At 39.6% G+C, this 26,240-nt stretch overlaps 1 protein-coding gene across 3 annotated transcripts in view; it reads right to left on the reverse strand.

Moving 5' to 3' along the window:
• Window positions 1-912: 912 nt before the first annotated feature.
• TMPRSS15 (transmembrane serine protease 15) overlaps window positions 913-26,240 on the reverse strand; it is a 53,963-nt gene continuing 28,635 nt past the window's right edge. For 2 of the 3 annotated variants that reach the window (XM_081858939.1, XM_081858941.1), the window contains 12 exons: window positions 22,273-22,362; window positions 21,081-21,206; window positions 20,086-20,226; window positions 19,203-19,313; window positions 16,662-16,794; window positions 12,948-13,043; window positions 11,236-11,285; window positions 10,595-10,769; window positions 4,810-4,991; window positions 4,479-4,574; window positions 1,944-2,083; window positions 913-1,292 (listed from right to left, as the gene is read on the reverse strand). In XM_081858939.1, the coding sequence (XP_081715065.1) occupies window positions 1,137-1,292; window positions 1,944-2,083; window positions 4,479-4,574; window positions 4,810-4,991; window positions 10,595-10,769; window positions 11,236-11,285; window positions 12,948-13,043; window positions 16,662-16,794; window positions 19,203-19,313; window positions 20,086-20,226; window positions 21,081-21,206; window positions 22,273-22,362 (1,496 nt within the window). In that variant the 3' untranslated portion in view covers window positions 913-1,136. The remainder of the gene's footprint in view (window positions 1,293-1,943; window positions 2,084-4,478; window positions 4,575-4,809; window positions 4,992-10,594; window positions 10,770-11,235; window positions 11,286-12,947; window positions 13,044-16,661; window positions 16,795-19,202; window positions 19,314-20,085; window positions 20,227-21,080; window positions 21,207-22,272; window positions 22,363-26,240) is intronic. The other variant, XM_081858940.1, reaches the window with a different exon arrangement.

Genomic DNA, 26,240 nt, shown 5'->3' on the forward strand with positions numbered 1-26,240 from the left:
GATCGCTAGTTATTGCTGTGCCAAGTAACTAGATTTTAAGAACAATTGTTGACGACCTAAATAAACAAACTGTCCCCACCTGTGTTCTGCTATGTCAGGAAAGGCAGAAATGTCCAGGGTCTAGTATAAAGAAGCCAGCCACTGGCACAGGGGGGACATTTTGTCTCCTTGTTTTGGTGTTTTTACTCTTTCCTGCACTGGGAGAGAGAAGACATTGTCCCAGTGCATCATAGTTTCTAGGTCACTGATCCTTTCAAGACCCTGGGCACAACTGCTATTCAAAGGCAGTGGCAGTTGAGGGAGGGATATATGTGGCAATTAAGAAGAAGCTTATATGAACAGCTTCTTACAGTGCAGTATCAGAAAAGCACAACTACAGTCATTCTAATGATCCAACACCAATGGAGGTTGTGTAGGTATATCCTTGCAGTAAGGAAGTGAAGCTGTGTTGCATTTTGACCTTCAGAAATGAATGGCTCTGCCAAAGTTGCCTGTTCCAGGAACACTTTTTTGACAGCAGAAATCTCTGCTTCTACCTCAGCATCTTAAATAATACTTCAGGATTGAGATTTCCAGTAAACAAAATCAACAGAAGGAAGGCTTACTTGCAGCATCTTCAGTACTTTATTTGTGACGAGAAAGGCACAACGAAAGTTAAGCAGAGAGAGCAGGCATGAACAATATTCAGTACTACAAAAATACATTTTAAAGACTATGATTCCTTCATTGCAGGGGGTTAGTTGAGATGTCCCTTGGGGTACCTTCCAACTCTACAATTCTATGATGGTATACATGTCACAGTTGATGTTTCAGGGTAAAGAGGTGCATTTATAGCATACAGTGATCAATGAAGATGCAAGACACTTCTCTCTCGGGAGAGAGTTCTACCATTTAGGGGCTGCCATGGAGAACACTATCTGCACTTCTGAATGTGGTGCCCTTCTCTACTGATCTTGTAGTCCTAACGGGACACTGTTGTCCTGTTAAGTTTCCCCAGAACATACTTATTGTGGAGGGTGGAAACACAGGGGGAGAAGAAGCAGTGGAAGTTCTTCTGAACAAGTGGAAATCCTTGTAGTAATGGAGTGGCTTTGTTGAACATAACCCTCTAGTTATATATATATATAAAAATGGTGCTAATGGATAGTCTTTTTTATCCAGTCGACAAATTTCGAAACTTTCACATAAACGCCGGGACGATTTGGCAGAGCACACTGACGGCCAAAGGATATCACACCAGCCAGTAACCACCTTTCATTCTCCTGACACATCAGTGGCCCACCAGAATCTCCCTGGAATGACAAATATTGTTACATACATTTGTTTTTAATTGGAGACAAAACGCTATGTAAAGCTAAAATGGGATTTGCTATGGCCTTCAGCATTCACTGAGATGCCTGTCAGTTATACGCAGTATTAACAGAACCCTCTGCATGAGCTTCTACTTTAAGCTAAATTCTTTGAGCCAGCATGAAAGTTGTGTCAGAAGGGTTTTTGTAAGCATTGGAGAAATAGACATTGCCTTTCTTAGATGGCAGAATATCTTTAGAAACAATCTGAGGATGACAGCAGCCCATGGCCTGCAATGCTATCAGTAGTTGCTCTGTATTCCCTTGGAGGTGACAGAGCCTAGAGGTTGTTGTTTCTCTAAATAAATTCAAGTATGCTAAGGTCATAAATGGGAAGAATTGAAAGCAGTAAGATAATGATGATGTTGATAATGATGCTGTCCTTAAAGAAAGCTCCCAAGTAATGCTTTTTCCATATATCAGTTATCAAATTATGATATAGAACATTTAGCACCATAAGTAATGATCAGAGAATCAAAAGATGTGCCTAATAATAATAATAATAATAATAATAATTTATTATTTATACCCCACCATCTGGCTGGGTTTCCCCAGCTGTATTGTAGCAGAGAAGACATATGTTATCAATTTTACCTGACAGGAATCAGTTCCTCCTTCATCATATCCTGCACATATCATATTTTCAGTAATATTGTACTCTGGCATCAATTGCTGGCATTTCTCATGTGTTATAAGAGGGACTTCTGCTTCCTGCAATATGCTTGCCACAGAACCTGTTTAAACATATGCATTGAATGAGACTGATGCATAATGTAAAACAAGTTCTTCAAGCAATATTTTCATTCATTCTAACATTGCTCGTTTCCAACTGACAGTTTATAGATGCCTTATACTGCCTGTGTTACCGTGCTAATAAATCCAGTGAAGTCTAAGAACAGCTAGCTTTTCATAATGAGTAGGGAACTTCATAACTGCTGCAGGAAACAATCAGGTATTTTCTGCTGCAAACACATGAAGTGTGAAAGAAAAATATGCATGCATATGCATGCATATTTTTCTTTCACACACACACACACACACACACACACACACACACACCTATTTTAAATACCCACATTTGGGAAACGTACATTTGGGGTTGCAGCAAAACTCTTAGAATGTCAACAAGATGAGCTTGTAGCAGATGTGTACATGAGCATAGCCATGATAATGCACAGACTGGCTTAAAGTTTGGACTAACATAGCCAGGTGGTCTTCTTATTCAGTCATCTCCTTTTAGTTGTTAAAAACAAAGATTGTCACAACTATTGACATTCACACAACTTGGGTGGTGTTCAGCTATGCTGTGATTCCTGCCTTACAGGGGATTGTACTAAATGACCTCGAGATCCACCCCAACTCTTCAATTCTCTGATTCACATAGAATCTTAGACCCACTGAAATTAATTAACATGTTAGGACTGAATGGGGTGTCAAAAGAAATGCATTCATTGTTGGTTTACAGTTTAGCTTCCATTTTACCTTCCATGGAAATGAGGTTGCTGGCTGGTCCCAGCTGCATCTCTGAGCCTTGGTAAAGGGTACCCCCCCGCCAAATATTTGGGTCCTTACATGATTGCTCAACCTAAGTAGGTTTTGGTGCAGTCAGTACCTAGATGGGAGAGTGCCTGAGAACCTATGCCTCTTTGAGTTCCATGATCGAATACAAATGTATTAGATTAAATACTAATGTTCTATTAAACTACGAATAAGTAAGATATTTAAAGCCATAAAATTGTAAGAATGAAACGCTAAGACTAAATCTAGCTGAATCCTAAGATCAGTTCTCCACAAGAATCTATGAAATTTGAAAGGGGGGGTGAGTGAGTGAGAAATCACATTTACATTTGTAGGCTGTTAACTGAAACTAAACTATTTTAAAACTGGCAAATTTATGTTGTTTGCACTACCAAAAGCATTCCATTTAATACTGCACAAAAAATTAGCCAAAATATTTCTCTATAGAACAATGAAAATCATCTTTAACTTCTTGCAAGTCACAAATAATTCCTAAAGGGTAACTGAATATCTGTTTGAAAACGTGTGACACATTCAAAACAGATTTATTGTGGCATGAGCTTTTGTAGACTGCCCTCGATTTACAGTTTTTATTGTTTGTAAACATCTATGTGTTTGCCAAATGAGGAGGATACTTGATGCATCGAATGAAATAGGCTCAGGTCCATAAAAGCTAATGCGACAACAACTCAGCTAGTATTTTTAAAGTGCCAGAAAACTCTTTGCTGTTTCTGATTTATTGGTATCTTTAAATATAGCCCCTTGTTTATACATATAATTGAGAGCATAGTCTAGAGCAGAGGGCCTGTGGGCACATTTGCAAACCAGAGAAACTGTTGTGGGCACCCCTCCTGCAACCAAGCACACAGCACAACCTCTTCCATTGTCTACAATAAAATGCTACTTTCAGGATAAACCTCAGTGGAGAGAGATACCTTGTGAATGACAGGGAGGGTCTTTGTAGGTACATGTGCATCTGCCGGTGCCATACTGGTGAACCATGGTCTAGAAGCAGAGGCCAACATGCAAACTAACATATCAGAATGGAAAAAATAACTTGATGGGATTGGTAGGCATTCGTGAGAAATGAGGCATTATGTATTTGCATCATGTATTGGTGTTTCCTGATTTCCTTAACCCTGGCCTTGACTGCATTCTGTCCTTTTTAACTGGTGCAAATCTATGCATATTGGTTGCAATGTGCATTACTTATTCAGGGCTAAACTACACGCCATGCATTATTGAAAAGCAGCCACCTTGATCTGCTAATTTGAGTGGAGCAGGTGGCTAAATTACTAATTCCTTGCACAACATTTTCCAGATAAAAATCTCCACACCCAATCTGTTGTTTGCCCCACAGAGGAAAAAAAGGGCTTATCTTTTCTTCTTATGGCCCACACTTTGGTCCAACAGCTCTCCTGGGTGGGGGGTATAATTTGTTCCATTGCAGCTAGTGCTATGACAGTTATAAGGAGAATATTTTTCTGCATAGCAACATATATTTACTTCAAGTAACTTGTATTGATTGCATCATGAAAATACCAAAACACAGAGACAGAAAAAGTTCTGCTCCAGATTTTAATAGGGCCTTTTAACAGTGTGATGACGTACCTTGATTTGTAGTTCTTCCCCAGCCAGCAATGGAGCAATTAGTTCCTGGCAAAAATTGTTTTGTATTTTCTGGGAAGCAAATGGGCTGAATGTAATCTGTGAAAAATAAATGATCAATCAGTTTCAATTCCAGTGTCCATTATGTCCATTTTGTGATGTCATTATACAAGCAGCTCCTCCACAGCAGTGAATCCAGAATGCGTCCATTACTCAGGTCTATTTTATTATTTTATTGGAAACATGTAGTATCTTAACTTTCCAAAGTTCTTCCAGATTTGACTCTAAATCACTTCACCATATGAAAGAAACCAGGAAAAGAAAATGTTCCCACCTGTGTAATTCACTCGGATTTGAAGATGCATCAAAGCAATGTCACTATCTTTCGTTCGCTTATTGTAATGGGGATTTATGATGATTTGATCGATCTCTTGAATGACTATTTGAGGATATGACAAATTCAGATTGTTATGCGCACCAAGTACAGCTTTCCACTGAGATGGTTTTAAATTCCTCCTGAGGAATTACAAAGAATATTCTGAGTCAGAATCAACTGTGATCAAATAACAAATCTGAGCAATTTGTGACATGTAATTTCTGTTACTTTCTACTTTTACACCACTTTGCACAATGTCTCAATCATTTGAATGCAGCTGGACCATGCAATGGGCTCTTACTGTGTCATTTGAAATTGGTATGGAGGTCTGATAGTATTGTTGATATAAACCAGAGCATGCCAAATTTTTACAAGATTCCCACATATTAAAATTGGAAAGACATATTATCTTAACACAAAATTTACACACAGCCTGAAAACTGAATAAGCAATCTGTTTGCTACTGTGAGAAAGGTAATCTAATATTGTGTCCTGCATACCACCCAAAACTTTGTGGGATGTAACATAAGCAGTCAAGTACAACATTTCCTGTTTGCTCAGAGTGGACACATGGGGATGGTATGCCAGTCAGGAGGACTTCCTGTCACACCTGGTCTGGAGCATCCTCCCCCTGCCTGTGACCAGGTAGATGGGTGTGATCCTGTGAGACCCTTTAAAAGGGCCAGTCATGCAGCCATCTTCCTCTTCGACTCTTTTGCTGCTCTCTTCTGATACTGATGCTTTTGCTGTCTGCTGGCTCTCACATGAGCCCAATCCTCATATGGGATGAACTCAATCTCTGTAACTACAAGCCTTCAGGGAACCAACTGTGAACTGAATGTGAGAAAATGTCTTATTACAGTGGTACCTCGGGTTACATACGCTTCAGGTTACAGACTCCGTTAACCCAGAAATATTGCTTCAGGTTAAGAACTTTGCTTCAGGATGAGAACAGAAATTGTGCTCCGGCAGCGCGACAGCAGCAGGTGGCCCCATTAGCTAAAGTGGTGCATCAGGTTAAGAACAGTTTCAGGTTAAGTATGGACCTCCAGAATGAATTAAATACTTAACCTGAGGTACCACTGTACTTTTAAAAGAAGACTGTTGTACTTTTAAAAGAAGACTGTTGTGCCTTTATTCTTTTTAAGAGGGATAAAGGGGGAAATTACCAGGAATAACCCAATCTGGACAAAGCCAGATTGGATTGCTTAAGTAAAGAGATTCAAATGAATATACCAACTAGCTGCCTGCAATACACTGGGGAATGTACTCTGCTACTGACTCACTAGCGTGAGTGAGGAAGGATAATATTTAATCAATATAACCTCTCCTACTATCCACAACATTCCCACAAACCTTTCCTCGGTCAGTTGATATTGGGACTATACTTTCCTTAATTGCCCAATAACTACAGTATGAACTGGACCAGTATATGACAGTGTAGTTGTACACCTTCCTGGGGATACCTCTGCCGATATTTGGTACCCATATCTCTACCAGATGTCAGGGACTGGCAGGGTTCTGCTGAATGTGTGATGGAGGAAGGGAGCATAGAGGCTGACCCAGGAGAGAGGGCAGTGATTTATGCATTTTGGTGCCACCCATGAGGCAGGAGCCAGGATTGAAGCAGTAAGAATTGGAGGAGGGAGACAGGGCATGTCAGAAATGGAGGTAGAGGCAGTTTGGGTAAGGGACCTGCTCTCTCCTGCCCCACTGCCCCCAATCAGAGTTTGTGGAAAAAAGCACAGTGACAACTTTCATGTCTTAGGTTGTGTCTGCTCACTCTGTCAGACAAGGCTACACAAACTGGGGTGGTGGTGGTCAGAGTGGTTTGGTCCCACAGTTGCTTCAACTGCTTCACCCAGCACAAACCTGGGAAAGTTAATGCTAGCTACGTAGACGCTAGAAGCACGTGTGCGTTTCTATCTGGTGCGCTGTAATTGTGTGCTTTTGTCAGTAAAGAATTTACTATTGGCTGCTTGTCTCCCTTGGCTGGGTGTGCACAGGACACCATGTCTGGTTTTACCACAAAGCGAGAGATGATCCAAGAGGGTGGCTTAATTTTTCAAGTCATACTTCAGCTTCTGCCAAGGAACTATGGTGCCTGGGGACACCATTATGGAATACATCAAAATGTTTGTACATTGCTTTCATATTTAAGCAGCATTTCAGATGAATTTAGATTATTTGTGAATAAAGAAAAATATGTGTGATAGTTACAGACTTTAATTTAACCTGACTTACCACTGCCTGTATTTTGTGTCTCATAGCACTGGGAAGTGGGGTATCATCAAAGAGCTAAGGATAACTGATGCATTTATTCCACTGCAGAGACATGATCACCTTCTAGCCCAGTACTATCTATTATGCAGCTTTGAGAAAAGAGGGGTCTTTTTATAGCAGCCAAAGGAAGAGGGCTCAGGAGTATATTATTGTGCTTTTATGACAAAGGCTAAATGACAGCTTGGTCAGTGACAAATGGGGTGCTTGCTAATACCACTTACACTGCAGAGTGTAATTCATTGCTCTACTGGTCAAACACGAATACCTTGGCTTATTTTGCCTTATATGGATGGGTTGTATACTGGGCTGTGAAGCTGAATCTACCTTTAGAAGATATGAGGTCATTTCTTAATGACACCACTGGCAACATGTTGGATGAGTAATGCAGATACTCAAGTGATTCTAAATAACGTGGGAACACTTAGCCTGGTATAGCATATTTCATGTAGATAACTTTACATTAATCACTCGTTACTTGCTTATATCCCCTATTGTAACTGATGAGATATAAGGTTGCAAGTAAATTGAAGAATCATCAAACTGGATTCCATTTTTAGAAGTGAAGAGCTTTGACTGTATTAGATACATTGCAATAAATATGTTCACATTCTGATATACCATAGAAGGTTTTAGTAATATGTAATCTGATAAAAAAAACTGAACTGAACTGAAAAATAATCAGCAAAATGTTAAATATATGTTAATAATTTATATATATTTACATATGCACACACTCAAATATATAAATACTAGAAGGAAATGCCTGGCACTGCCCAAGTATTTTTGCAAACCAAGATATATTGTGATTTTTAAATGAATAGTGTTGAGTTTCTGCTTGTCATGCCAAAAACTGGGTGAAGTCAATCCACTGATTATCTCCAAAGAACCAAATTTTGACTCCACACACACTTTCCCTTTACACCAAGATGACAATGCAGTTGCTTCTAATACTACCATAGCAGTCTTTTAGATCTCCTCCAAAACCATTAACATCTCATTAACACATCAGCTCATAGTGATTTCAGCCCCTGAGTGTAACTGTCAGTAAAACAGAGCTATTGCTTTGTGTCAGCTCTATTAAAGGCAGCATTTTGTTAAAGAAAATAAAAAGCAACAAAAACCTCGATAGAGGCAGCTAAAATATCTAAAAGATTGAGAGACCCACATGATGTTGTGGAAGTATGCTCTGTAAGTTTGCCTAGTTTTTGGTTTTTTAAAATATCATTCAATATGCCAGCATATCCTTAATTGCTAAAACAAAATTTAAAAAATCCTCCCAGTAGCACCTTAAAGACCAACTAAGTTAGTTCTAGGTATGTGCATGCTTCTTCAGATACACACAGATGTACACTTCAGATACTGTGTATCTGAAGAAGTGTGCATGCACATGAAAGCTCATACCTCGAACTAACTTAGTTGGTCTTTAAGGTGCTACTGGAAGGAATTTTTTTATTTTGTTTTGACTATGGCAGACCAACACGGCTATCTATCTGTAACTTAATTGCTAAGGCACTGGAAAATGGCATGCTTTAAATAGTGCTAAAGTTCTATGTTATTGTTAGAACAGTATGAATAAATACAGCTGAGTAAGAATTGCCAAGAAGATCTTCATAACATTAATAAATCTAGATGGAAAAAATGAAGAATTATAACTGATTATGGCTATTTTCAATTAACCTTTGGGAAATCTGCCAGAAGAATTTACACACTTCTTTTGTCTATATAGCAGAACAATCTTCATTCTCTCTATGTGCAACAGTGCTTTTTTGTATAGTTCTTAAATGAGCATTACACCAAGATGCCTGATAAAACCTGATTGAAAGAGGGGGGCTGAATGTATATGATTCATTTTCACTAGAAAGACATTTTGGCACCTGAGGCGAACTACCAAATGGCACCTTCCCACAAGGGATGAAGAGGTGAATGAATTTCTGCATTAGGAAAAGGGGGAGAATAAAGATCTACATTGGGAACAAGGTGGGGAATCCAATCAACCTTACACAAAGGCTGTTGTGGGTGTGGGGAAAGGGCCCACTGAATCACACCAGGCAGGTGAAGATTCCAGGAGGCCCCAGAGGGATATCTCCACCATTTCTTCCCTAGGGAAGGGAGGAAATCAGTAGTGTCTCCTATACACCAAGAGGCCGCTGGTAGCAAGGTGGAGGATCCAGCTGTAGCTATTGTTGCTGGAGCAGCAAGAGTGGGCCAGCCCTGACTAGAGCTAAGCTTCATCCCAGGAAACACAGCATGCAACAAGGATAATGAGCCCTTTGCAGCACCAGGATTAAATGTTGATGTAATGAAATGATATAACATGAAATTTCATATGATCCCTAACCCTGATCATTTATGTTGCTGAGTTTAAAATTTGTCAGTTTCAAGGTCTAGGGCACCCCCACCCCACCCCCAATGATCTAAGATCAGAGTGACATGGGCTAAAACAGGTAATGGGGTCCTACATTGCGTCATGGCCATTTCCCCCAAGCCACATCTACCTGCTCTATACCTGATGCCATATGACATCAAGTGTGGGACAAGTAAAGGCTGCAAAGAAATCTTTGGGAGCCTTAAAGTGCATTCTTGATATTACCCAGCAAGAAGGGCTGTTTTTGGTGTCAAAAACCTAGCCCAGCTGGATTTATGCAGGAGCTCTCAATCTGACCTTCTGCAGTTGATTTCTGCATAGAGTGGTGCTGAGTTTTGACAGGAATATTGCAGCCCCAGCTTGAATTCAAGCCATGGCTGCAAAGATCCATCCAGTTTAGCTCAGCTGGTAGAGCAGGAGACTCTTAATCTCAGGGTCATGGGTCTGAGCCCCACATCGGGCAAAAGAGTCATGCATTGCAGGGGGTTGGACTAGATGTCCCTTGTGGTTCGTTTCAGCTCTGTGTTTCTATGAAATTAAAGCTGGGGTTACAAAGAATGAAGAATCAGGCGTGTACTTGACAAAAGTGGCCCCTGAAAGATGGGTCAGATTCATGTATCCACTCAACCCTGATTTTATGTTAGCTTATGGCTCTCCCCGAAATGGCAAATCAAACACCATAGCTCAGTTGTAGAGCACTGACCTCTATGTGCAAAAGGTCCCAGGCTCATGCCCTGCTATGTCCCCATAGGGTTCGGAAAGACCCCTGTTTGAAACCTAGAGAACCACAGCCAGTCAGCGTTGACAATTTGTTTATCTATTTAAAGTATTTTTATACCTCCTTTTATTTGAAATCACAATGCAACATAAAACAACATGCTAAAATTACAATAAAACAACAACATAAACAGAATCTAAATTAAGAAACAGCATCATACAGAAGCCAAGGAATACTAAGTAAGATGCACCAATGGTCTGACTTGGCATAAAACAACTTCCTAAATTCCTAATTCCTGCTAAGCTATCAGAAGTAATAATATTACGACAGCAAAGAACCAGGTACATATTACAAATTAAGGATAGAATTAAGCTTACCCATAAACACAGTGTGCAGCAGAGACCAGCCATTCATTGCTGACAAGAGATGCTCCACAAACTGGCCTGGAGTTGAAACGTAACGAGACCATCCAAGGCCAAGCACCTTCTGGAGCATCAGAACCACCTATAATTTTCATTCCATGTTCCCGAGTAATCAGCCTTTCTCCACATGCTACCATTAAAAGAAAAGGTTAAAGTTAAATCCATGTCATTTGTGGGGCTCCAAATCTAGAAGGAAGTATAATGACTTTCCAAAGTGTTGGAATTTCATTTGAGATTGCCTTCTTTATGAACAGTTTATGATCTCCAGAATTACCCAGAGTTACATTATTTGAGTTTACTATACAGACAGATGTCAGAGACAGATACTTGGGGCAACTGCCCATAGTGGAAATACTTTCTCTTAGAGCCTTCACGTAGCATGAAGATATTTTCTGGAAACACTTAAAGATTATTTTATTTGTGCTGCCTTTTGGTGTCCTAACTTAAGCTAGGATTTACAATACTTTTTGTTCCTGTGAAATCTATTTTATACATGTTAAATATAAAAAACCCATATTGTTACATATAATATGGTAAGAGAAAATGTACGTGGTGCAGGCATTATGTGTTAAACTTTTGAATGTTCATACACTCACGTTTATTGTTGCATTGCAGGTGAATCACTGAATTATTGAGACAACTTGCCCTAGAATGAGAACACAGTAATTGTATTTAAGCTGTTTAGCGAAAACAGATTTTCATTACCTGTTGGAACACCATAAAGTTAGTGACATGGTGCTTCTCACCAGATAAATTTAATTTTTTTTGTTTAAAATATGCAAGTATCTTTAAGGATTATGTAAAGTCTACATGGCATAATCTACAAAAAAGCCACCCCAAACCCTGTACTTCCTTAATCATTAGTATTAGGAAGTATGCACATTTTACAATAGTCTATAGACTCTCAGTACTCTAGTAAGAAAACAGTATTGCTTTCTTATATGTTTACACAGTCATTTGCCACTAGAGATCAGTGTGACCAAAGATTTAAAAATGTTAGCTTGCTAGGAAGTAATACCTACATAGATATAACTCTGCTCTGTCAGGACTATCTTAGCTTTGCTCAGAAGACTGAGAAATATTTGGTCAAGAAAAAAAGAAGATAGATTCCAGAACAGTAAAAGACCACAGATCAAAACGACTCTAGTATTTCTGTGATCCAGGGGCTTGAAGAATATTTCATTAGCCTGCAATTCATCTGAGCCCCAGAAGCTGTGACTGTGCCATTAGTTAACACATCACAAATCAGTAAATATCAACAAGCATCATGGATAAAAATTTGCAGATAAATAGAAGACAACTGCACAAATGGAAAAAAAGAATACACACAGTGAGAGACTAGGGCAGGGGTAGGCAACCCAAGGCCCAGGGGCCGGATGCGGCCCAATCGCCTTCTCAATCCGGCCTGTGGATGGTCCGAGAATAAGCGTGTTTTTAGATGAGTAGAATGTGTCATTTTATTTAAAATGCATCTTTGGGTGATTTGTGGATCCTGCCTGGTGTTTTTACATGAGTAGAATGTGTCCTTTTATTTAAAATGCATCTCTGGGTTATTTGTGGGGCATAGGATTTTTTTCAAAATATAGTCCAGCCCACCACATGGTCTGAGGGATGGTGGACCAGCCCAGAGCTGAAAAAGGTTGCTGACCCCTGGACTAAGGGCTTCTGCCCCTGCTTGCATTGCTTGCCAAGGCTGCCTCCTCCAACCAACCCCTTACTCTATTGCCAACCCCCTGCTCACCCAGGTAATCCCCTAGAACTTTCCACCTGATGCAACTAGTACTATTGGCCCTGGGAACTCCCCTCTCACCCTATCCCCAACCATATGCCCTCAACCCAGGCCATAGCCCTCACTGGCCTTGCTTCACACACTGCTTGTGAGGAGAGTGGCATAAAAGGAAGATGAAAGGCAAAGTCAACAGGATCAAATCTCCAGAGGACTTGGAGGTTGTTCAAAATCACAATAAGCTCAGGTAGAATGTATACAGCAGTTCAAGAGGTACCACTAGAGCCAAGAAGATACCACAATAGTTAACAAGAAGTCCTGAACCACATGGGAAGAAAAAGGAAGACTAACTTTGACAGAAGAGATGCAAGCAAAAAAAAAAAAAAGGGGGGGGGGAAGGATGTAAACCCCACCTCCCACTATACCATTGGGACTGACCTGCAGATTCTGCATAAGCCCTCTCCTAATGCCACTAGCATGATCCCTTTTTATAAAAGATGACAAGCTGAATTTAAAGGGAAAAAAATAATGTGCCCTAAGCACAACTTCAATTGTTCATCATCATAAGTTTAGAATACTTACTTGGGTGTTAGTATTAAACTGTTGTTGACTGCTTTTGTAACTTCCACAAAAAGTCCTGCCCGATCAAATAAGACAGGATACGATCTATTCACACTTCTACAAAGGAAAACAATGCTTGGAATATATTCTTTAAAATAATAATAATAAACCTTCTAGAAACAATTATGCCAAATGCCTTATTAATATAGCAGTGGCTATAAGAAATGGTCTGATGGATTTCTTTCTTCCTCTTCCTCAAGGAATCTTCCCTTTATAGATACATGTCACACAACATCTGTGATGTATGGAGAAATGTGGCCAGTAAATTGAGCAGTCAGAATACGACGGCCAACAATTCCTGTGATCACAATGGTACTTTGGCCAGCCAAGGGCAAAAAGTGCTGTACCTATCACTGTGTTGTCCTGTTTCTGGAATGGGACTACATATGAGCTTGCTAGACACAATCCATTTGAGAGAAGGGAATCAATCCACTTACCTTCTTCCTTTCCCTCCCCAAAATGAGAGATTAGTGGCATCAAAACTGACAGTGCCAAATTGTACAGTTTTCATCAGTAACCAGTGATGATAGTAAAATTCACTATGTATTCTGAAAATGTTCAGTTAGGAAGGATGCTCTATATAGACCAATGCACTCCCTGGTTTCAGTCCAACCATATCAAATGACGTATTATTATTATTACTATTATTATTATTATTATTATTATTATTATTATTATTATTATTATTATTATTTTACTGTACTTGACTGTAGTAAACAGCTACAGGCACATAATCTGTGGGTGTAAGCATTACAAATGAAATCCTGAGCTTCTATACCTAAAGCAGGCTTTGGGGACTAGAGCAAGAAAGTACTGGAAATTTTCTCCATGAAAGCCTGAATATTTTTTCTTGAACTCCATTCCATTTTATAAATCCTAGCATGTTTTAATTTAGGTGAGCAGGAGAGAAGGTTAATGTCTAACCCTTAGGACTTTCATTTTACTTACAATTGACTAAAATAACATTTAATTTTAGAAGTTCTGTATGACGGTTCAAACGTGATTTGCTCTTGTGTATTGTGGTGGCAATACCCAGTAGGACTCTTCATGCCCATTGTGATAAAATATTGAAGAAATGAAAATATAGGCCAAATATCAGCAGAGCTCTAGAATGCAAGGCTAAACATGCAGAAGTCATTGGGCGATTGGCAGAATATCCTGGAAGCTGAAAACTAGGCTAGCTAACACTAGTGTGGAAATACAGCTGGAGAACAATCCCACACTTGGCAGGAAGATGGACTAAGTGACCTAGCAGGTCTTTTCTATCTGCAGTTTCTTTGATTTTATGATTGACTTTGCTCTTGCCATTTTACCAAAGTGCTTGGAAGCAGCAGGATATGCGCAGAGGTTTGTGGGTCTGGCGGAATACAATACATCCATTATAAAAAGAATACAACATAGTCATCTTCCCCCAAAATTTCAAGCAACGGGGATGCTGCTGGCAGTTAGCTGAAGCACACACACTGTGCTAAAGACGGCCCTAAACCACTCTTTCTGTTAAGCTGGTCAGTTTTACACACTGTTCCTCAAGTCATTATCAAGAAGGATGATGCTGAGCACATGCCCAGCCTCTCTGATTTACTTCTCCTTGTCACCATGGGAAGACCAGACATTTCCAATTTGATCAGCGGTTAGTCTTTTTCCTCAGGAAAAGGCTAGGTAAAAATTGAATTTCCTCATAAATCTCAATTGAAAAAAAATGAACTCCTTTAAAAGATCTGCCTACTCCACAAGCTGTTTTAGCTGCTCAATTCAGTGCTATCTCCAGTTCAGTGCAAGAGAGAAAAAAGCTAAAGCGCATTGCTTGCAAGTCTCATTAGCTACTGGACAATGTTCAGGAGGGCATCACTGGCATCAAATGGAAACTCCCTTTGCTCATGCCCATGCAGTTTTTCAAATATTAGGGTAGTATTCAGCTATATTTTATTCAGAGTAGAACCATTGAAATGAATGAGCATGGCTTAGGGAGCAAGCCAGATCCAAGATCTGCCAGGATGTGACTTACAATCCATCATACCATCCAGCTAGGGACCCAGGCTGAATCTTAACTCTACTCAATCACATTGCCTGACACCCTGGCAGAAGTGAGGCCAGCAAAAAGGATGGCGTAATTCAAACCACACAATAGAGAGGGCCCAATCCCCAGAAATCTGGTCCTAGCTTGCCCTAATGTCCCACACCACTCTGAAAGAGCACTTGGGTAGGGGTGCAGCAGGGGCCTTGTGAACACTCCAGGGAACATACTTCACATATGCTGGGCACTATGAACACTTTCCCAATGAAGTGCAAATGGGGAAGAAACAATATTGTCATGCTAACATCTCTTTCCCAAGCTTTTTCTCCCCACAGGAATGCACCAGCAGTAGCAGCTGCAATTTGGAGATCCAGTAACAGCAGCAACTGCCCACAAGGAGCAGCAGCTACAGAAAGCAAGTTCAGTTCAGGTAGGGGCATCTTCAACAGAAGACCAGGCAACACCCCCATTCCCAGTGAGGAGGGTTGCCTGCTAGTGTATCTCACCAAACAACCCATGGTTGCCATTGCTCCTCTTAGGGAAAGCCTCTCTGGCCACAGCAGCCCCACTGGTATCCTAAGAAGAGGTCCCTCCTCTCCTAACTGGTCACAGCTGATGCCAAGACAATGCTGTGTGCCTGACAGATGCTCCTGCCAAGCAATAGTGTTGCAAGTATCTTGCTGCTACTGCTGCTGTGAAAATCATTGTCCTTAGAAGCCTACCCTACTTGGCTTAATGGCAAAGACTGGAATGATACCTACAAGAACATTTGAGGCTGCCCACCCAGGTGGCCATGATGCAAAGCCTGTCTCAGAATGAGGTGATCCTCAGTCCAATCCTGTCAATGGAAACCATCTGTGGGGTGGATTTCCTAACAGGTGCATGTCCCTGCAGAGGAGATGGTGTATAGAGGGGGAGCTGGGCCTCTGAGTGCCTGGCAGCTACAGGATGGACGGGCAGCCTCCTTCATGCTGATAGCATCCTTAAGATTAAGATGATGGTGGTGATGATATTATTATCAATTGTATGTTTTAGCATTCTGTACTTTTTCTTTAAAATAGTGCTACTAATAGATGCTGGTAATACTCCATTTAAGAAGATGTCTTCTAAAACTAAAGAAAAAAGGCAGAGTGCATTTGCCAATGCAGGTTTTCTGAACGATGCAGCATTTGTTATGAAAGTTTCGTTTATTTGTAATAGACTTTGCGGAACTAAATCAGCTATACTCCACAACACATTCAAGAGGGTACCAGTCTTAGGGCCCTTCCTGCATCCCTGCTCTTTCTCAAAGCAGTGTCATAAGCTGCCCACTGCCCTTTCCGAGAAGTGCCTTAGTGGAAAAACAAAAATATAAATATATAACCTCATAGTATTGATCCACTAAAAGTGATGCTCTATATTAAGGATGGGAAAGCTATGGCCCTCCAGATATAACTGGACTTCAGCTATTGTCATCCCTGATGATTCAGCTAGAGCTGATGGGAACTGGAGCTGAACAACCTCTGGAGAGCCATAGGTTCCCTATTCTTCATCTACATTTTATTGGATAATCACACATGTATGTATACTGTCCTTTGCAAAGTTGGCCTATCTTCTACCAGATATAGCTATTATGAAGCATATACAGTCTGAAACAAAATGAATTAAACAGCCTTACTTACCCAAGTCCCAACCAGTGACAGACACTGCTTGACAATTGTTCAGCCCACTCATCTGCACAAGCTGTGTACCATTCATTCTCAACCTTGAACTGGACCAACCCATTGAAGCTGAGAGAACCATTGACCAAGCGCACTGTTGACAAAGTAAATAGACTCAGAAGTAAACTTCTAACAGTGCACTATAGATTGTAGGATATTTCCACTCATGAAGAGGAGGCATGGGCTCAACTTAAGGCATCCTAGCCAAGAATGGGAAAAGGGAACTAAAACTTGTGCTAAGACTTCTCCCTAATTTAGGTGTTTAGAAAGCTACTCTGAAGCCAGCCATAGTGTGTGTGTGTGTGTGTGTGTGTGTGTGTGTGTGTGTGCGTGTGCGTGTGTATGTGTAAGTTTGGGTCCTGAAGCAAACACCATTGCCATCATGAACCAATTACCTGTAACCCAAACAGGGTGGCTGACACTGTACCATGGTTAACTCCTGAATGGCCAGTGAAAAGCTTTCATCTATGAGTTTCTTGCAACTGTATATTGCTTAGCATCCCTTAGGTGCATCTGTGGATGGTATGATAAGTACACTGTTAGAGGAAACATATGGACAGAAGATTTTACGAATGCCTTGACCAATAAAAGAGGAACAAAAAAGGTCACTGCAGTAGCAAAGTACATGCAAATAAAGTATTTCATATTGCACTTTAGGGATAGGTGTTCAATTAACCATAACCACAGCCACAATTTTATGGGAGTAAAATTGAGCAAATAAATACTTGTATTATTCAGATTTTAAACCTTCTATAGAAATTACTGCCAACATTTGCAGGTTCATATTTGTTAAAAAAATAATAAAGTTTAGTTTTTTTAAAATAAGCTTCTGCTACAAAAAGTAGACTACCGATAAAAATGTCGTCTTCTTTAAATATAGCAAGATAAGATGTATTAGGAGCTGTATTTTGCCTTTGGACACATATACCACTAATGATATAGCCCAAGATACCTGCCAACAGATGTCTAAGAGTTTCACTACTAACAGTTATGATTTATCTAACATAAGCCAAGGAAATACGTGTCTCCAAATCTAAACATCCACCCACAGAAACGACTGTGTCAGACAGCTCTTTGTCTGTGAGAGCAATTTTGTCTTTTTAAAAAACCAGACCCTAGCATCATTTTAACATCAGTTCTGCATATAAATTGGTGCACAGAGACCATTATTTCTGTTTTATGAGAAACAGAGCTATGTATGGAACATTTAATTTTGGAAATAACTACCTCCACAGATGGTACTGTGACAACAGCTGTCATAGTTGTCAAAGTAACCCGCATATGTGTTGCAAAAGAGTTGAAATGGTGCTCCCCCGCAGCTGTTTTATGCTCCTGTCAAACACTTTTATCAGGCTTACACTTGATCCTAAACTCGTTTGCTTGAAAGTGAGCTTGAGAATTTAGTCCTAAGCATGCTTTTTAAACAAACATTGAAGTGAATAAATAGGACGTTGCAGAGGCAGTAAATCTACAGCTCCTATGAGTATATACATTCTGGTTCAAGATACTAGGCTGCAAGTCTCAGTCCTCAATAGTTTATTCTTTCAGTTCAGTGGAAACAGAGCTGCACAAGGAGTCTAAGGGATATCATGTACAGATCTCCCTTTACCACTAAAATGAACAGAGCTCCCAAAAGATCATGTGTATTCTCTGGCCCAGGGCATACTAATTCAGAGAGGGTATGTGCATAGATACTGAGCATACAGAGCTCAGAGTACATTTGGCTCTTCACTCTGTGGCCTCAGTCTGCTTTAAATATTGTATATGTATAGATACAGCAGTATGTAACATGGTTTACGTTTTGGTCGAGAATCTTGGCCTGTGTGAAAGTTTCAGTAGGGTCAGTGGAATGAAGCCTATTAAATATAAACCAGTGGGTAGATTGTTCCCATGGAGATAAAGCAGCTTGTACTGCTTCACAAAAAAAAAAAAAAGCCCTTCACCTACCAGAAAAGTAGATGTGGAAGCGGGGCATATCTACTATGAAACAGTACATCTTTCCAAATGTATGCTTGCCTACTTGTGCCTTCCAGTTTGGTTGTTCTTATAATTCCTTTGCTTGATCCTATAATCCACTCTACAGGTATATGAGCTCAGGAGTTATAGCACTTGTCCAGTGAAAGCAAAAATCCATAAAGAAGTGTTAGGATGACTTAGTTTTCTAACTAGTGATCTCTGTAAACAGAGTTCTTAGTTCCTCACATTTTTTGAGAGAGAGATTAGCACAGGAAAGGCGAGGTGATGTCACCGTCAAACAAGATAAAGTAACTGCTATAGAAGATCAAGGATAGGCATATTGTTCATTACACTTAGGTAAGAAAGGTTTGTGAACAAGCTGTGATAGTAAAGCAAAGTTTTTAACATCTACTTTCCTCCCTGAAGATATTCTATATATCATAATTTCTTATTGAGGTTTTTTTTTTTTTTTTTTTTACTTATTCAAGAATGTCACATGTATTAGAAGTGGGTAGCTTGTTTTTCGTTTTTGAAATAAAGATTTACCACAGTCTGATTCATCAGAATTATCTTTACAGTGCTGTGATTGATCACAAAGGTAAACCAGCGGGATGCATTCTCCACTTCCACACTGATAATAATTGGGACCACAGGGATCTGTAAAATAAAAATATGTATCATTGGCCATAAAAATGTAGCATTTTAATTATTGTACTGAACTCGAATTCTACATAATGTTAATAAACACAATCTGAATCCATTTTATCTTTAGAAACTTGAGGCAATTTTCTGGTCTCTCATGTGTAAGGGCATTCTTGCAACTCCTGCAAGAAGGACTTACAGTTCAAAAGGGCTTAGTTAACCTCTTCTTGTGAAGAGATACTAGGTTACCCTGATAACCAACATTAGTCCAACAGCCACTTCTTCGTTCCTCCATCTGTCATCAGAAGAAGGTGATTTGCAGTGGGGAAAGAGCAGGGAGGATGCTTAACCCTTTTCTTCATACTATTTCCTCTCTGAAAGCCCATGATTTCTTAGACCAATGTTTTTAAAGGCAAACACAGCCTGGCATCCCACAGGAAACAGAAGTGTATGGAGTTGACAAGGAATCTCAGGGGAAAGTGAGAAGAGGGCAATCCCCCCCCCCCCCCCGGTTCTCTGCAGCAAATCATCCCTGCTGACCTTCTTTGGAGTACAGAATTAACCATAACTGAATAACTGAAAGTTAGTGTGTAAGATGTAGATTAGTTCAACAGAGGTCCTGATAAATGTGAATTACATTTGAAGGCTTTAGCCTTATACACTGTAATAGAGGAAGCTCCATTAAACCCAATGAAACTAACTTCTGAGTAGACATGCATAGGATTGTTCACAGTTTCATGTGCCCTTTTAAAATTTTTGATTAAAAATGTGTAAGTGTGAATCTCACCTGGCATGCCTAAATGGTATCCTGTAGTGAAATTGGCTGCAAATCCTTTCTTAGTTACTGAATCGTCAGTAATAAAGAATACAGTCATCTGATGAGTCGTAGAGAATATATCTGGCACCGGGGACTTTCCTGTATATACAGCTACCCATAGAGAAAACAGAAATATGTATATTTTAGATACAGGTTAAATGCTTTCTGCTTAGAAATTGTGTGAAGTGTTGTTATACATAAAAATAAGAAGAAAAAACCCAACCCCATAACTTTATGAGTGAAAAAAATGCCATTGTCCTTCATCTATATCTAGGGGACACAGTTTTTTAAGACTAGTCTAGAAAAAGTATCCTGAATTCTTTCAATATGTTTCATCCACATATATTGGTGAATTCTGCCCAAACTGGAATTTGTGGGGAAATGTACCTGAAACAGGACCAACATCTGTAATCTATTAGCAGTTCTGGTTCAAGCAAGTTGTGGGTTCACTACTAGAATCTGCCACATATGCATGGAAGCCTCTCTACCACATTGTGGTACAACATGCTACAATGGTGCTACAACAATGCCTGACACACTGAAAGCCTTACTACACAGAAACCTATGGAGCATCATGGGATAAACGGCATTTCAGAGTCCAGAAAGACCTCTCTGTAATTCTTTTAAACTATACCAGCCAATTTGGAAGTTTCAGTGAAGTCTGTGTGAAAAGCCCACCAAATTGTTCCCAGAGTAGAACCTGCCCACTTCTAGTTTCATCTGCATTGTTGCAGCTAGTGTTATTGATGTTATATTTTTAACTCTAGCAAGGATAAACCATCAAAATATTATCTCATGCTCAGCTCAGTGAAATTGTCACAAATGTACTATAAGCAACTTGCATTGTGTATTTTTTTTTTAACTAACTAACTAACTAAGGTCGCCTGTGTTTTCCAGAAAATATGAAATACTGCTCAACCACACACAGTATTCTAATTCTGCATAAATTTGTGGGTTATACTTGCCTAAAAATAAAGAACCAGTTCCTGTGCCATCTCTGATTTCTACAACGTCATTAATATTTTCCAGATCAAGGTACTGGAAATGAAGTTGGATATTTTTTCCTTTCTCTGCATTTAAATACCATACACCTAGGAAATAAAAGACAAACAGTCCCTTTGTTTTATAGATATACTAGAGCTTTGATTTATCAACATCTCCACACAGAGAGATATGAGTAGCAGCTTAAGCAAAGAGGCAAACATAACAACGTTCTCTTCCAGTCTGAGAATGAATATAAAACCAATTCCTGCCTCATGTGAAGTCACTCTGGCATGTCACTTCTTCCATTTATGCTCTACCTTTCAGTATGAACATCTTTGAACATCAATACATCCTACAATCATTTACTTGGAATTATCTGACTGTGTTCTATGTAATACAGAGAGACACAATCAAAACTGCATTTTGATTTTTTTTGGAAATTGCACCTTTTACTGCAGGCTGTGGGCAAAGGGAACCATAAATAAAGAACCATGTTATTTCACACTAGGGACAGTGAAGAAATTTGATTTAGTTTGCATTCAGAGGCAATCATGCCTAATTCATACTTTCTGATACAATGAGAACCAAAACACAGGAATCCTTGAAATTCATACTTTTCTTAATTGTGCGATACAGTTCTCCAGTCAAGCAGTGTCTACAAAAATGCATATATCCTGTGTAAGTATACATAAAAATGAATATTTTGGTGAAAATAACAAACAAAATGCACTTTATTAGGGAAACTGCTTGCAAAAATATGTACATCAGTCAAAACTGCATACAAAAATGTGTTTGTTAGAAAAATAAATGCTCATTATTAGTTTTAAAATAGCAAATTACTGCAGAAATGTGGGGAGGAGTTTAAGACTGGAAGAATGAGAAACTGAGAGAACTGAAATTAACAGTTCAGTCCACCCCTATTCCACACCAAATAAAAGAGGGAATGCAACCATTTTTGTGCAGTATTTAAGCACAGTGTACCTTTCTAGGCTCCTAGTATAGTCACAAGATTTTTCTCATGTATAAGCACTGTTCATGACCACATACCATATTCCATCCAGTCTAATAACAGCTTATGATGTAAATTGCTTAACAGAATTTTGTTGATTAAGTGGTATATAAATGTTGTCAAACAAACAAACATTCATTAAGTTCTGAAGTTACAGTACTTACAAGAGGCTAGGTTGGGGTAATTATTTGGATAATTAATGGAGCTAAATGTAGTGTTTGGTTCCCACAGGTCAAATGGTCCACCGCAGTCAGCTGAAAGGGGGAAAATGATAAAGAAATGACAATCCATTTATTCATTGACTAGTGTATATCAATACAGTTGTTTACTTGGCTGAAAATTTAGAAACTGTGCTCCAACCTTGCTCCCTCTTCTTCCATGTAATGCTGTTTGGGCATATCCTTATCTCATCCTTAGAAAGAGTATTTGCACCATACATTGCTGTGCACTTGCTCCAAATGTGTGCATTCGCAAGGCACAGGATACATGCTTGCATTCATTCATTCAAATGACAAAAGCCCCATGCCTTTGTGAGCCTTTGGTTTCTAAAACTATAACTGGATTAAGATATTCCAAAGTGGTGGAATTTCAAGAGCAGTGTTGCTAACAGAGACACAGCCTCACTGGATTTTGGAACTCTTGGCTTGGCGTCCATTCTTGCACTTCTTAAACACTGAACACAAAGAGATTTTTGGAGAGTGACGTTGCTGACCTGGCTGATATCTGAATTCCAGGACATATCTTGCTGGGATAAGCTTAGTCTTATGACTTGTAAACTCCCACTTTGGTTTTCTGTGCTCCTCCTCATCTACTGATCCTTGATTGGCAAAGTCTTGACTGAGGAGAACTGCCTCCCTTTTGAACTTTCCCTGATGCACAGGAACCTTGCCGTTGTTAGCTTTCCACTGCGCCACTTCAATGTCCCTCCTTTCCCTTGACCTCTAAAGCATCACAGCCTTCTGGACATTGCAGTCATCTCAATTCTTATCCTCCCTCTACCTTTCTTTTCTCTGAGAAAGCCTTCAATGTATAATTTTCCAAGTACCTTACAAGGGCATCCCAGTATCTAGACTAATTCCTTAATTGACACTGACAGACCTGTGCATTTTTGTAAATGTCTCCAAACCCAGCTCTACCAAATGGATAGTGACCTCTCTTCCAGCTGAATAATGCCAGGCATGCAGTAGAAAAAGGACTGCACTAGACCTAACCTCCCTCTTGGGTTTGAGAAAGGCTTATTCCTGAACACAGGAAAGCATTTTTGGATTTACGTACCCCGAGTAAACAGGGCAAAATATTATTTTGGGCTCAATAAATCCTTTTGGCTAAGACAGTCTAATAAAAAATAAACAAACATTTCTCAAGGGGCTAAGAAACACAACATTATATTTATAATAAAATCAGCAATATCACAATCCTGTCTACTGATTTAAAATCAAAACTGGGGATTGCTAACGCCTGCCCTGGAAAATGGATTAGGTCTCCACACTAATTGTTCTGTCCTTGCTAGACACCACAGAGTTTGGGGGCAGCGGCAGCAAAAGGGAAATTAAAACACACAGAGAGCTGGTTGGGCAGAGAGGTTTAAATCTCTTCACTCAGCCGAGGGCCCTAGCAATGTTTAATTACACAGAAAGAACTTGGGAAGTTCAAAAAGTAGTCTGTTTATCTTAAGATGGTTTTTATGGTCCTACAGAAAAAATATGGAGAAGGAAAGAAATGTCATGGGCATTAATGAGCCTGGCAAAATTACTAAGCCTCTCTAATATCTATAATACATGCTAAGTAGAAGATGTATTCTTAAATAATGAAGACCCAAGTTTTAGAATAAAGTATAATTTTATGCTGAACACCTCACCAGGCAATGTATCTTTTATTCTTTGTCTAACAAGATATATTAACAGCTGTCTAGGTACAGATGGCTTGAAAGAAGCACTTACGGGATCAGCTATTATAACTATAATGATACCATTAAATCTAATGATAATTTGACTACTCTGTGTGGAACAGATCTTCCTCTATAATATTGCTTCATGCATCCTCTTATACTATGCTATTAGATATACTAATCATACAGCGGCAGAATAAGCATTCAATGGAGAAAGGTTGAGAGCTACATATTTAAAGAAAGAAGCCTCACTCTGGACTGTCTGCCCTAATAACCTTCAAATGTCAAGTCACAAGGTGGTGGGGCAAAGCTCAGTTTTTAGTACTTCAGGGGTTGCTGCTGAAGACCAGCAGGCTTAGCTGTACAACAGGCAGCTTGTGTATCTGTTTCAAAATAGTTTGTTTTCTCTAAGAGAAGTTGAGAAGTGTACCAGTGAATTAATATGTTTAAATATTCCATAATTGCAAAGGGTCCAAATAAGAAAACTTTTTTCTTTTTTTGGCATGGAAAAAGAGAGAAATAAACTTGGTTGACTATTTCATGTTACTGATTAGTGGACTTTAACATCAAAGAACATCCAGTCACCTGGGTTCTTAGGAAAACTACCACATAGAGAGAGCAACACAATGGATATGTATGGGTAGGAGGGGGACAATCTGTGAGTGGCAAAGCTGCCACTTCTTCCTATGTCCTGCTGGTTAGCTGTGGCCAGGGTGGGAGGAGATATTGTATCCCCCCCCTCTGGGTCTCTCCACTCCTAAATTGATTGCAATAGGAGGGGATTAATTATGCCTGCTCTGAGTTGGTATAATTAGGGGACCCGTCTTTGGCTATGGTGGGGGAATGAAGGGGCTTAGGATCCAGCAGATCCACTGTATCCCCACCTGGAGTGCCCTGTTTTCACCCCCCAATGGGACATGATCACCAGGTGGAGTTTTCTATTGCTGCATCAGGGGACCTCTGGTGATGGACCTCTGGGCACTGGAGAGATAGATCAGCAGCATCTTGCTGTGCCTCAGCCACCTTCCCTTGGAGCAAAGGATTGTTCTCACAGTTTATTAACTTAATTACTCCCACGCCCCCCCCCCCATTTTCTAGGACAGAGTAAGATATGTGTCAGGACAAGATCATACCCTTGTATGTGGCACTAAACAGAAAAACTGCAACTCCCGAGTGACATATTAATAACCATTTGCACAGCAGACTCATCATTCACCTACCAGTGTCATACTCTTGACATGAAGTAGATCTATCTATGGCTGCCAAATGTTTGTGAAGGGCAGTAAGCTAAAGTTCTAAAGATATTGTAGTTACCATTGTTACCAGCTACTGTTGCTACTGCTGTTTAATCGCTGCTGAGCATAACAAAGTAATAAGGGATATTCTAGGTATATACATTTGATTCTAATATATGGCATCCCAAAGAAAATACACCCTTATTTTTTTTAAAAAAATAATTATACAAATCCCACCATTTTTTCTATGCATTTGTGGCACATTGAGGGTGAAAGATGGCAGCACTATGGAATCAATCTTTGTTTTACATTGAGTTTAAACACTATTTGCATGTATCACATATTTCAATTTGGCGGAACAACTGGATATATAAGCCACATAGGAAACCCTCAAGAAACCTGACATCACGCATAATTTAAGCAGCTCTTGGTTAATGTCCTCCATGGCTAGGGCTATAGAGACCAAGGTTATTTGAACTGTTTACACATGGATTGGTCTCCCCATATTGAGACATATGGCGTTAAGTGAAGTGTACTCATACAAACAGCCCCAAACGTGTCTCAACAGAATGCTCTCTTACATCTACTGAAAGTTTAAAGAAATTTGGAGCGTGGTCCTGTGAAGACTGTGCCTTGATTGCCTGTCAATTTTTTTGTTCTATGAACTGCTGGGCGCTACAATAAAGAATAGACTTGTTTTCATTTTTCTGTTGGCCAATCTATATGGTTTTCTAGTTGACTGAATTGCCACGTCCAGAGATAGCAAAAGATGTGCAATAGAAAGAAGCTACACATCAAGTGACATAAATTTAATGAAGATATTGATAGAACTAGAGTCAGGGGAAAACCTCAAGTGAAGTCCATTCTCAACAGATATAAATCACTGGCATTTTGTTTTGGAGCAGGTTTTTAAGGCTGGATAACAAGATGAGGAAAATAGTGTCTCTCTGTGTGTGATCTGATGATTTAAACAGAATCATAGAAGCAAAGTCAAAACTTGAGCTTGGCC

This window comes from Podarcis erhardii, assembly GCF_964252035.2.
Source record: "Podarcis erhardii genome assembly, chromosome: 4".
Lineage (NCBI taxonomy): Eukaryota > Metazoa > Chordata > Lepidosauria > Squamata > Lacertidae > Podarcis > Podarcis erhardii.